Source organism: Eucalyptus grandis, chromosome 7, assembly GCF_016545825.1.
Source record: "Eucalyptus grandis isolate ANBG69807.140 chromosome 7, ASM1654582v1, whole genome shotgun sequence".
Taxonomy (NCBI): Eukaryota; Viridiplantae; Streptophyta; class Magnoliopsida; order Myrtales; family Myrtaceae; genus Eucalyptus; species Eucalyptus grandis.
This window is the reverse complement of record NC_052618.1, coordinates 48,452,303-48,465,074: the sequence shown is the minus strand read 5'-3', so window position 1 is coordinate 48,465,074 and position 12,772 is coordinate 48,452,303. Positions and strand designations below refer to the sequence as shown.

Genomic DNA, 12,772 nt, shown 5'->3' with positions numbered 1-12,772 from the left:
ATGTCGCCAGTCACGGCAACGACCTGAACCTACTATTATGAAACAAAATAACCGAGTCGAGTCTAGGCTTCAATGCCAACGACGGTTTCTAAGAACTGTTCCTCAAAGTTCAAAGTTCAAACTTGGGTTCTGTTTCTAAGAACTGTTCTTCAAAGTCAAAACCTTGGGTTCTGTCAAGAACTAGAAATGATTCATCATCCATAGAAAGAAGATTAGAAGTCGGGAGAACAGTCCCTACTCTCCAGTATCCATTTTCCATCCCAGCTTTTCAATTTCGACTTGTTAAGATTCTTTCATTAAAGATTCAAACTTCGTCTGCTATGAGTATTTTGCCACGCGCGATCAATGTAAACGATCCATCTCAAAGCTTATTCCAACAGCTTTTCGCTTTTGGTGCCTCTTGTCTTTAAGCTGGTTCATGATCTTCATTGGCTAACACCACTCGACTAAGGCAAAGACCCAAACTCTCGCCCATTTATGATTAACGCTAGACGATTGAGCTCCATCTTCGGCTCGGATCATTCGCTCGTTTCTCTGCTTAAATCTTGCAATACCCTTTCTGAGATCTCTCAAATCCATGGCTATATGGTCAAAACCGGCCTCGACAGAGACCGTTTCAGCTTGAGCAAGCTCCTCGCGTCTTCCGTCGCGCACACGGGATATGCGGCCTCCATTTTCAACTCCTCGCAATCCCCGAACCTCTTCATGTTCGATACCATCATCAGGGGTTACTCCATTGGCGACGACCCACAACGTGCTTTGGCCATGTTCAATGACTTGAGGACGCAGGGGATTTTACTCGATCGGTTCTCTTTCGTAACGACCCTCAAAGCTTGTTCGCGAGTGGAGGCTCTTGGGTTCGGCCGAGGGGTTCACGGCATCGTCCTTAGGTCTGGGCACGGATCTTTTGTCGAGGTGAAGAACAGCCTCTTGCAATTTTATGGCGTTTGCAGCAGAATCGGTGATGCACGCCAGTTGTTCGATGAATTCCCCCAAGAAAATGACTTGGTTTCCTGGAACACTTTAATGGGTGGCTATATTACGGCATTTAAGCCGAGTTTGGCAATCGAATTGTTCCGGCGAATGATTTGGAGTGGTTTGAGAGGAAGTGCCACCACAATGCTGAACGTTTTGAATGCCAGCAGTGATGTTGGGAATCTCCCAGGAGTCGAGACTATCCATGGGCATTGTATTAAAACTGGCTTCTCCTTGAAACTGAATGTTGCCACTGCTTTGATCGATACATATGCAAAAGTCGGGAATATCCATGCGGGACGTAAAATCTTCAATGAAATGGATCAAAAGGACGCTGCCGTGTGGAACTGTTTGATACAGCGGTATGCTAGGTATGGTCTAGTAGAAGAATCGGTAGAGTTGTTGAACTTAATGAAGCTCGAAAATGTGGTACCAAATTCATCAACCTTGGCAGGGTTGTTCTCTGCTTGCGATGCCTCAACTGCTTCGAGCATTGGGAAGTACATTTGTGAATCTATTGATGAGGAAGAACTATGCGCAGATGCAGTCATAGGAACAGCTTTGGTGGACATGTATGCTAAATGTGGCCTTTTGGAGAAAGCTGCTGGCATTTTTAATCGGATGAGAGACAAGGATGTGAAATCCTGGACTGCTATAATTTCAGCTCTAGGCAATCATGGGCAGGCGGCTGAATCCCTCAGGCTGTTCCATCAGATGGAGAAAGAGGGACATAAACCAAATGAAGTCACTTTCTTGGCAGTTTTAAGTGCTTGCAGCCATGGCGGGCTTGTGATGGAGGCTATGAACTGCTTCCAAAAAATGGTGTGGGAGTATGGTTTTTCGCCGAAGATCGAACATTACGGCTGCATTGTTGATGTCCTGGGACGAGCAGGAATGCTGAAGGAAGCGCATGATCTCATCAAAAACTTGCCAGTTAAGGCGGACGCCACTGCATGGCGTGCCCTACTGGGTGCTTGCAGAGTGTATGGGAATGTTGAGTTGGGGGAAGATGTGAAGCGAACACTCAGTGAGACATATAGACAGCACCCTGCAGATGCAATCCTTCTGTCAAGTACTTATGCTGCTGCAGGAAGGTTGCCGACGATCGCCACCACAGAGGAGCTGAAAGGGCAGGAGGAAACCGTGAAGGAAGCTGGACGTAGCCATATTGGGGTGTGATTGCTTGGAGAAATTTAAGTGCAACAAGAGCTTTTCTTCCAGCCAGATTAACTGGGAAAATTTCTTCAGAGCCCGAGGAGAATGGGTTCAACTTTTGCCAAAACAGGGTGATTGCCTTAATGAATTACATTGGTTGAAGAAATGCCCACCAAATTGGAGCCCTGGAAGCACAGGGGCTAGTTTTACATCTTCTGCCATTTTCAACCCCTGACGAACCTCTTGATCAACGATTATTTCACATTTTCGACTTTGAAATTCCTTAACAGAATCTTTCGGAGGGCCAGGTTTATATACTGCGCAAAGGACATCAACAATAATCCGAGGCTTGGAGCAAATTCAAGAAGGAAGTATGACTGAGAAACACATGGTTATTCTATCGAAAGAATCGGTGCCAAGACAGTTGTTTGCATCCTTGAGAAAGAGGATCGTAAGAAGTCATTTTTTCTTCTGGAGTTCTGTCTTATGACACTGGTGTTTATACTGAGCTCTCTATAATGACTTTGTTTCTATTGCTGTAACGAGTATGCATGCTCTTCTTTGATTCATCCAAACCGTAGCATTTAACAATACGCTTGGAGTAGGAGGATGTCGATGAGCATTCTGAGAAAATGCCATTTGACCCAGAATTGAAAGGAACTATCAGTTAAGGCTGCTCCTTCATCAAGATTAGAACAAAATGGGATAGAAGCTTTAAAGTGAGGAAAACTTGCTGTATTGGAAAGAAAAGGGACTGTCCTTTGGGCAGATCTGAGTGGAAAAAACTGATATGCTTGATAAGATTGAGAAAGATTAAAATCTATTGACTATATGGAGAAAATTACAGCAGCTCAAATTTGAAAAGAAACATCCCTCATTGAGGATCTTTCCGTCTATTGATTCTCTCTCTACATTTTCATGCTGCAATCTACCTGTCACCATCTACCCATCCTCGAATAAAATTCCACTGAATCACGAAAAAGAAAAAAAATATACAGATTCCAGCAGAGAGGAGGAGGGCCCTGGATACTTCTGTCAAGAAGCTTTGGTTTACTATCGGCAAAACCTCAGTGGGAGCTAGAACAATCTATGTACTCTGTATATTGTGTCGCTCGAGAACCATTGCTGCATTAGCAGCCCACCATTTCTCTGCTTGTTCCTCTGTAAATTGTTTCCGGCTGTCGGAGAAAGAATGCCGTATCAGAAAAAGATGTCCAAACGTGCATGACTTAATTAGTTAGTGCTCCAAGATTTGGACATCCATCCAAGTTAAACAGTTTCCTGAAGTTCAGAATTTGAAGACCAATTTGGAAGGGAATTGGAGCAGAAAAAGGTAATGGATAATCTAATACCAAGAATGCGGGATGCAGGCAGTGGCTGGTTTATGCTTCAAGCTAGAGGAAGAAAGATCCAGAGAAAAGCATAGCATAAAAGTCAGCTTTCTGAAAACTCGTTTACAGAATGATCATTGAGATTTCACATTCTATCCACAATCTATTTTTGTTCATAGGCTGGGCTGGAAACTGGTGTGCAATGAACTTAACTTGGCCTCCAGCACATCATCACAGTGTGAACTTGGGTCATTCTTTCTAGCAGCTTTAAGTTGGGTTCTTTCATGCAGTGTAAATGAACCTCAGACCCATTTTTGCCCAATATATAATAATTATCTATATATTAACATTGGCCCAACTCAAAATTCATCTCTTATCTAATTATGCTACCAAGACAAAGAATGGCAAGGTGCTGATACCTGAAACGTATACGTCTGAGCTCATTACCTCCCCTGGGTAACGAGGCTAATGATATATAGACACCTGGTTCATCCTGCACCACCCATTCTGCCTTCTCAGGTTGCTGCTTCATTCCATTGAACAGAGTTGTGTTTACAGACTTAAAATGGGACTCGTTTTCTAGGAAATTAGATTTTGCTGACTGATTCTCATTATGGATCAAGTTTGGATCACCGGACAATTCTCTGATGACAGAACCAGAACTTTGGGCTCTCTGTCCGACTGGAAGTCTTTCAGCCATTTCTTTCAACTGCAAGATAATTGCAATTTGCACAATTATGGTTAGTAAAGGCTATATTTGAGTATTGAATTCCAGCAACCTACTAGCCTAACCGAGAGTGTGCATGGTATGTGTTTGTGAGCGAGCAGGCAAGCTAGAGAGAGAGAGAGAGAGAGAGAGAGAGAGAGAGAGTCGAATAGTGATAAACTTTTGGAAGATTTTAAGTTTGGGTTCTCAGCTTTCATGCAATTTCACTTGGCTTTACAGTTTACATCATATACATGACACTGAATGGCCACCATGTCAAAGATGGAAACTGCTGCATAGATTCAATTTCTCGCGAAAGAACACTTAAATGACCATGCTTATGGTGAAGTGATGGCCATATATATGACGACCCCCAAATGATTAATCCTTATTGCCATACTGTCAGATTAAGGCATTGACCCCTATTCACCCAAATTAAGGCTTTATATAAATATAGAAAATAATCCTGAAGAGTATTGTTAGAGCAAGATGCTCATCCAAATAGTTTGAAGGAGATGAAGATACTTTGGACGGATCCACAGAGAGAGATTTGACCAGCCAACAAACCTGAGTGGTTAGAGACTTTATAACTTCTTTAGCAGATTTGCACCTCCGAGCTTCATCTTCTGCTATTGCAGTGACCTGCTTCAGCTGCTTTGACGTTTTCTCTAGTTCACTTTGAAGATTACGAGATTTGGAAGTGAGGTCTTCCACCTGCAAAATATTCCAAAGTATTTCAAATGAATATCCATCACTTAAAAAATAACACTAAGAAAAAGAGTCAGGAAAAGAAGCGAAATTGGCTCACTTGTAATTACAATGAAGAATAATCTATAAATTGATGTTGCCTTGGAATTTCTCCACAAAATTGCTGTGGTTGTGACAGATAGTGATTAAAAAGTAGGATACTCCTGAAGGTTTCATATGCCTAAATAAACTCCTTTTACAGCTTTGTACATAGCATGATGACTTCATGTCAAGACTCAGTAAGCATGGCAGATGATCCCCAAGACAGTGGATAATCATAACAAAGACCAAGGCTATTCCTTTTAAAATGCTGACAGTCAAGGCTAGCGCTTGTACCACCCCTTGTTCTTCCCTTCAAGATTTACTTCAGATGAATTGACATGTAATGCGACTGATTCAGAAAACAACAATTTCTGGCTACACATTAAATAGGTTGTCTTATGTATTGGTCCTAACCAGTGGTGGATAGATACCACTGACATGCTGATCTTGGCTTGCACCTTTCATTGTTCTTTAAATAAGTGAATAGTCAAAGAAAGTGACTGAGTAAACTCACTGTAGCAATGGGTCCTGAAAATCTTATATGTAAAAGTACATTTATACAATTAGAAATTATTGAATTGGTCATAGAACAGAATTATCCTTCACTGCTACATGATTCCGAGATCTCTAAGCTGATTAATGGTAGTACTAGAGTATCCCATCACTGGCTTTTGATTTCTAAGAGGCAAGTAAACTCTTGGAACTCAACAATCCAAGTGAAGTCTGCTCTTTGTGCATCTCCTCTTTCTAGACTCCTCGTAGACTCACAGAGATTTCCTGAAGTATATTGTCAAGATGGAAACTGGAAATAATCTCTCAGTTCGTACTGATACCATGCCAACAACATAAAAGCCTGTATGTGGTCTATAGCTTGTTTTATCTCCCTGACAAGAAACTAGTGATGAGGGTTGGTGGTTAATAGGATTCCATATGCATGAGACAAGACACAAGCTGAAGCATCTCTCTGGGGAGTGTCCAATGCACATATAAATGGCATTAAAAAAGGCTCTCTATGCATCACATTGAGTCTGTATTTATGTTGGGGATTTTTCTTTAGTTCCACAGGTATTCAGTGCAGGATATCTTTTCCACTTTGATGGAAGAAAAACGTAATTATTAGTTCTCCAGAAAATTTATTTGGAAATCTGGAAAATCAACCATAATTTCTGTTTTTTGCTTGGGAAGCTTCCTGGGGAAGCATCCTAAATTTGGATAATTTGTACAAAAATGAGTGGGCGAAGTGGTGCTTCCTTTGCAAACAGGCAGCAGATGAATCTGTCAAGCATCTACAGCTCTAACTGTTTTAGTCCAGGAGGATTTGGAATCTGGTCCTCTCAGCCATAGGTATTCAATGGTGAGCACAGAGGTGGTGGAGAGAGCTAAGAGCAAGGGTGGGCATCATTCTTGTGAATAGGAGAAAGATGATTCAACTGATCCCGCGAGCAACTTTTTTTGGCTAATTTCAAGAGAGAGGAACCGGAGTGTTCGATTCCTCAGAGCCATTTTGTCATAAGTTTAGATTCTCGGATTTTCACATTCTGGCCCATAGAATGTAATGCTTTGCTTGTAAATGATTTCGTACAGGGGTTGACATCCCCTTGTTGCCCCTTAATGAAATATTTCTACTGATCCTAAAAAACAATGAAGGATGTCTTCTCTCGAACAGGTAATTCATTTCCTAATCTACAACCAGCCTTACAGCCTTAAAGAGAATACCTGTCATGCATCTAGTACCACCTATGAAAATTTGTCTTTCCATAGGCTAATCTGTCCATAGTCTAAGTACAAAATATCTTCTTTATGTGCAGAAAATAAACCCATGTTAACAGGGCATAACCAATCAGATGTTCGTGGAACTTTTTACCTACTTTCTTGATAATCAATTCGATTAGTTCAAATAATTTTTTGGTAATCGACTTATTACAGAAAACATTTTTCAGAGTAAAATACTATTAACTTTCTAGAGCTCCATTTCAAGTAACTACATATATTGCATCGAAAAATATGAGCAGTAGATTTAAAGAACAATGACATTCATGGAAACTATGATGCTGACAAACTAGAAAGTATTGCGCAGAGGGGAAAAAGAGAGTTTGCAGTTCTGTAATAAGCATAAGATTTTGCAGACATTGATCATTGGATTATACCTGTTCATTTCAGACAAGAAGTTCATGATTTTCCAATCTGTTATTTTCAATTTTTTTCCTCATTCTTATCTATCTCCTTGTATACTCCTCTAATCCCAGCAAGAACTTCTGAATATTGTCGACCCCACAATTGTCTCTCTACCCTCACCCCCACCACAATCCTCATTATAAAACTTATGGGCACCTCTTCTCTAGACTACATCCACAATCAATCTACAGGCCAATTTCTCCATTGGGACAGAGCTCTTACCAATTCCTATTAGTAACTTCAGGAAGATATTTTAACTAATCTCATGTCAGTTGTAACCTGGAAACTGCCCTCTTATATCATTATTCCGATACTTTGCACCCTCGGCAGGCATATCCCTTTGAAAATGAAACGTAATTACAGGGAGGTCATTGGTACTGTATAGGTGATATAACTACAATTTATGGTCATCAAATGATTGAAGCTCAATCTTGCAGAAAAAAGAAGAATCTTCATCAAATTGCAACAATTGTTTCTGATGCAAATGCCACACATAAATGAAAAGGTTCCGAGACTTAAACACCAGCACATGGTAGTATTATTCTTATAACGATGCACAAGTTCAAGAGATACCTGTGCTCGTAAATTGATAATTTCTTGGCTTTGACTGTCACTGCTGTGCTTTGAGTCATCAGTAGTTACTTCAGAGCTCCGAGGTGGACTAGATTTCCTCGAAAGAGGAGATGCTGATCGAGAAGGCATTCTGGAACCAGGTACAGAAAATGAAAACATTTTTGTGGGAGCTCCCACAAGGATAGGTTCTTTTGTTGTATTAAGGCCTCCAGGTTGAAAGTTTCTGTTAAGAAGTGGAAACACGCGGCTACCACGTGATCCTACTTTTGCATCATGTATGGAATGCCTGCTTTCAGCCAAACTAAGAGAGTCTGCAGACAAAAGCCTGCATAGACGCCCCTCTGATGTGGAACACGAACTGTCCTTTTCTCCCACCTCATTATTTTTCAGCCGTAAAGTATCAGTCCTAGCCTTAGGTATGCGCAAAACAGGACCAGATTCAGTGGTTGTCTTTAGTTTAACATAACATTCATCACACACACGATATGGCTTGTTCAGGTTTGGAGCCAAAGAAGCTTTCAGGCTTCTTCTGCTACTGCACGCTTTGCAAAAAACTAGACCGCAATTGTAACAATTGTGGCGTTTTCTCCTGAAACCAAATGGATTCTGACATCCTGAACACATGGAATGGTCAATGCTGGATACCCATTTATGCAGACATATGACAGCCGTGAAGTTAGAACCACATACTACACTCTTCACTTGCTTGTCTTTTAAAAAACCAACAAGTGTAGGTGTACTTCTGTTGTCATATTCTCCATGACCTAACTGTCCATTTGAACCCTTTCCCCAGGTATAAACCTCTCCTTTGGAAGTTAATGCTGCCACATGATAAGTTCCACATGCGATTTCCTCAACAAAACAATCAGCAAGTTTCCCCTCAACACAAGTTAGAGCCTTTCCATCAGCCAAAGGATTCCCAAGCTGGCCATAGGCAGTACTTCCCATAGTAAAAACTCGTCCTGAGGCTGTAAGGGCCACGGTTAAACTATGCCCACAGGCTACTCTGCAAATAGTTTCACCTGACAATGCTGCAACACGCTTGGGAATTAGTCTGGTCTCTTGATCACCATGCCCAAGCCGGTGTTTATCTCCATCGCCCCACGTGAATAGTCTACCAGATGCAGGACTGGTGGAGGCATCCAAAGAAGCACATTCAGTTGTTACTTCAACCACAGCCGCAGTGTGCCAAACACCACAGGCAACTCTTGTTGTACGTAATCCTCGCAAAGCTTCCACTTCCCGAGGAATGCTTACTCTGCTACGATCACCATGTCCTAAAGCACCAAAAGATCCATCTCCAAAAGTAAACAATTGCCCAGTAGATGTCACAACAGCTGTATGCCAAGGTCCACAAGCAATGCAGGTAACATGAAGACCGTCCAAATCACCTCCCACTCTCCTTGGAATCCAGTGACTGGCTTCACTTCCATGCCCAAGCAAACCCACATTATGAGCTCCATCACCCCATGTATAAAGATCTCCAGAAAGAGTGGCTGCGCATGTGTGATACTCACCACATGCTACTGACTCAATGGTCATGCCACTGAGGGAGTCAATAAGCTTGGGGTGGGATATATCTGATTCTATGCCATGCCCAAGCCTACCTCCCAACTCCTCCCCCCAGCTGAAGATTTCCCCTTGCCTGGTAACAAGCACAGCATGCCTGTAACCACAAGCAATATTGAGAACATCAAGAACCACCGTTGATTCCAAAGCCTTTGGCAGAAAAGCATCCGTTTTTGTATTGTATGGACTCCCAAATCTCTGCTGACCACCACCCAGAATTCCGCCGCCAATTCCCTCTCCCCAAATGAAAGCATCACCCAGGGATTCAAAATCTTCACGACAAGAACCTTGGCTAGAAGAACTAACGGCACTTGATAAACTAATACGAAATGTCTCAGCACCAGAATTTCGACCATTCCAGTTATCTCCTCCCCCCGGCGACACTGAGTTAAGAGAATTGGCAATGGGTTCGTTTCGATTGTAACCCGTGTCTGCAGCAGTATAGGATATTATGTCCGAGAATACCTTTCCTAACCTGGTTTGTGAAGTACTTTCAAGAGGAGGCTGAATGCCGTAGATATGTCCGGGATCCTGTGGTCATGAATGGTTAAAAAAGCGTTGTGTAATCCCAATAATTTTAGGAATCATGGAGAACAGAAAGACATAGCTACTGACTAATAGTGTAATGGATGGTGAATTTCTCCGTGCAAGAGGACTTTCTGCAGATGCAGTTTCACTGATTGTATCGCTCCTCCACTTGCGGAAATTGCCCCGTGTGATCAATGCTTTGAGACCAACAAGCCAAACTTCAGCTTCATCCTTGTCTTTACATATCTGTTCATGAATGCAATGGCCTCATGACAAATATCCATAAGGAAAAGCCTATAGATTGTGACAAGTACTCCACAAGATACAAGATGTGATTTATTTTTTCCCCTTCACTAGGTGGCCAAGATAGGGACGTTAAAGACAAACTTACCAAATCCAAGGATCTATCACTGCAGATAAGGGAAAATGACTGATACTCCTTCTCAGGTCGTGGATACCGCTGAAATATTGCCTGAACGAAAAGCCATTTTGATAAGAAATTGGAACCAGGGGATCAGTGACCTCTACAATATATCTGTAATCTTCCAAGAGAACGGAGAACACAAAATATAACTACAATGTAGAAGTACGAATCAAAATTTTATTAGAAACAAAATTGTGACCATGCTTGATTTGCTGAAAATTGTTAAGTGCAGGGGAGGAAGTGATGCCTCCGGGGAAGATAGTGTTGCAACCTCAATTATAGTTGTCCAGAGACTTACAAGTAAACGTTTGACAAGTATATTTTCTAATACCAGAGGTGCCATAACATAAAGCGAGACTAATCTATAACTTACCGTACGCTGTCCAGGTATAATTTTTGATACTTGATTTAGTTTAACCTGTTTTGGTTCTTTGCCAGAGTACCATATCAATGTAGACTCATCCTGACAGAGAAAGCAAATCAAGTAGTCAAGAGAGGAACTTAAAGAAGTTGATAAAGAAAGTTGCAGGTGGAGAGACCAATAACAGCACGGTTCAAAGAGAAAATCGATACGGATAACCATGGGAACCTTTTCTATCGACAGCTTCCTTTGGGCTTTTGGCGTTTATTGGGAAGGAATGCTTCAGTTTACTCTTAAATCAGAGTACATTGAGTTTCTAGCTGATTAAACAACTACACTAACATTAATCACGAGTCTAAATCACAAAATCTGATGATCCCATGAGGCACATGGAAATCCAATGTAACTTAGGTACTGGGTGATCTCAAACTGCTTCTACTGTGCAACTTATAATTTGTAGAGACTAGTTTTATGATCTTTTCTCTAACAGGCTTTCAAACACTTAACTAGCATCGCGGGACTTACACTGGCAAGGTGGAAGGGGCAGAACTTTGGCTTCCCTCTGCGACCATACTTCAATAAGTAAGCGCCTTTTTTTAGTGCTGTAATTGCCTGCAATCAAAATTTTGATTTGAATACCCAGAAATTGTAGCTACAGATATGAAATTCTGAAAGCTTCTAAAATAAGCATTGTCCTGACTGTGTAGCGTAAGAAAATACATCCTCTCATAGATAAAGCAAGATATCAACACTGAAACCAAAAACTGTCAGCCACCTCTGGAACTCTTGACGTTGACGATGGTTCTCCACTGAACAACTAGTTTACAAAGCATTAACGCCTTTTAAAAACTTCAATGGTGGATACAGATGCTGTTCGCAGGAAAACATTGAGAAAATTTTAAACAAGAAAATGGCTTCCAATGGAAAGCTTCATAGAACCCAAGCTGTTTCAAAAAGATGAAAATTTTTTACTTCAAGGTGATGGGACTTGATAATAAGAACAACTGATCGGTGCATGATTGACAAAGGAACGAAGAATGAAGCCTTTCATGCTAGTAATACCGCATGCAGTTTCCCCTAGTCTCCAAAGGTCACTACACAGCACTTCCCCTCTCTGGGTAAAAATCTACATATCAAGTAATTGAATGTTTTTAAACGCTATGGGATGCTATGATGCAGCTTTTGAGTAATCCAAGCGAAGTACTCATGCAATTAATCATTAACAGCTTCCTTGCACTAAAGAAATGTACAATAAGATTCTAAAGTTACGGACCAAATCATGGGACAGAGAGGTTTAACTACCGCACAAGACATGGACACTCTATCAACATCATAAGCCAGCATACACGATTTATCACAGCAATTTGTTAAAGCGTAATTTCTATATCAGTCGGAGGACAAAACAAATCCGAGCTTTAAACAAGAAGTAAGGGGAAAACCTGCTCGATATCCCTCTCCGTAGTGAGACCACTTTTCTGAGGATCAGCCATTCAAGTTTCAATGTCATCCGATGCCCGAACGCACACCAAACACCCATTTGACAACGAACCAGCGCAATATTCAAATTCGGGAGGCGATTTCCAACTCCAACCCATCCACAATAACTCCTGACTCCAAGTCGTCGCTTTACTTTCCAATTCCGGAACGATTCCTTCCGATCAACGGCCGCCGATGAGGTCCAAAAACCAAAATGCAGCTCGAGGAGCCCTGCCTAAGCCATAAGCCTCGGAGATTCCTCACCAGCGTCTCGCAAAAAAGCGACGGAGCAAGGACCTACAGACCCGATTCCGAGCTCCGGAGCAGCTCCAGGCCAATCCCGACCGATTCGCCGAAACCGGAGATTCTTCACCCGGCTACGGGAACGAGACCGATCGGCGGGAGACCGCCACGCGCACGACCGAGGCGACGGCGATCGGTTCTCCCGGACAATGCCAAGCGAATTCACCGGCGGCCTCGCGGCGAATCCCCCGGAGCCGCGGCTTTCGACGATTCCGGGATCGTTTCCGGGGATCTCAGGCGGGAGCGCGGAGGAGGAGGAGGACGGCGGCGGCGCGGCGATTCGATCGAGCGGCGGCGGCGGCGGCGGCGGCGGCAAACCCGGCGCGGCTTCCCGTCCCTTCGATGGGGAAAGAGAGAGTTTGGCGAATTTGCTCCGACGTGCTCGTCTCTCTCTCTCTCTCTCTCTC

General features: G+C 42.4%; 2 protein-coding genes across 3 annotated transcripts; one reads left to right on the top strand and one right to left on the bottom strand.

Moving 5' to 3' along the window:
* The first annotated feature begins 79 nt into the window (after positions 1-79).
* Positions 80-2,661, top strand: LOC104453957 (pentatricopeptide repeat-containing protein At1g26900, mitochondrial). The gene has a single exon (XM_010068620.3). It carries the CDS (start codon positions 478-480, stop codon positions 2,152-2,154), a length of 1,677 nt encoding a protein of 558 aa, XP_010066922.2. The 5' UTR covers positions 80-477; the 3' UTR covers positions 2,155-2,661.
* Positions 2,662-2,906: 245 nt separating this feature from the next.
* On the bottom strand, positions 2,907-12,772 carry LOC104453958 (PH, RCC1 and FYVE domains-containing protein 1). Of its 2 annotated transcripts, none has more exons than XM_010068621.3 (9): positions 12,026-12,772; positions 11,112-11,198; positions 10,599-10,688; positions 10,193-10,273; positions 9,889-10,047; positions 7,705-9,804; positions 4,735-4,881; positions 3,881-4,170; positions 2,907-3,308 (listed from the first exon to the last, which is right to left on the bottom strand). In XM_010068621.3, the coding sequence occupies exons 1-9, from the start codon at positions 12,074-12,076 to the stop codon at positions 3,218-3,220; spliced, it is 3,096 nt and encodes a 1,031-aa protein (XP_010066923.2). In that variant the 5' UTR covers positions 12,077-12,772; the 3' UTR covers positions 2,907-3,217. The 2 variants fall into 2 exon arrangements, with proteins under 2 accessions (XP_010066923.2, XP_039173085.1); XM_039317151.1 differs by having other exon boundaries at positions 3,284-3,411.

Coding starts and splice junctions, on each gene's coding strand:
- LOC104453957 (XM_010068620.3), top strand. CDS start 478: ATGATTAACGCTAGACGATTGAGCTCCATCTTCGGCTCGGATCATTCG.
- LOC104453958 (XM_010068621.3), bottom strand. CDS start 12,076: ATGGCTGATCCTCAGAAAAGTGGTCTCACTACGGAGAGGGATATCGAG. Junction 10,274..10,598: donor TTATACCTGGACAGCGTACG/GTAAGTTATAGA, acceptor CTTTTCGTTCAG/GCAATATTTCAGCGGTATCC. Junction 9,805..9,888: donor CACCATCCATTACACTATTA/GTCAGTAGCTAT, acceptor TCATGACCACAG/GATCCCGGACATATCTACGG.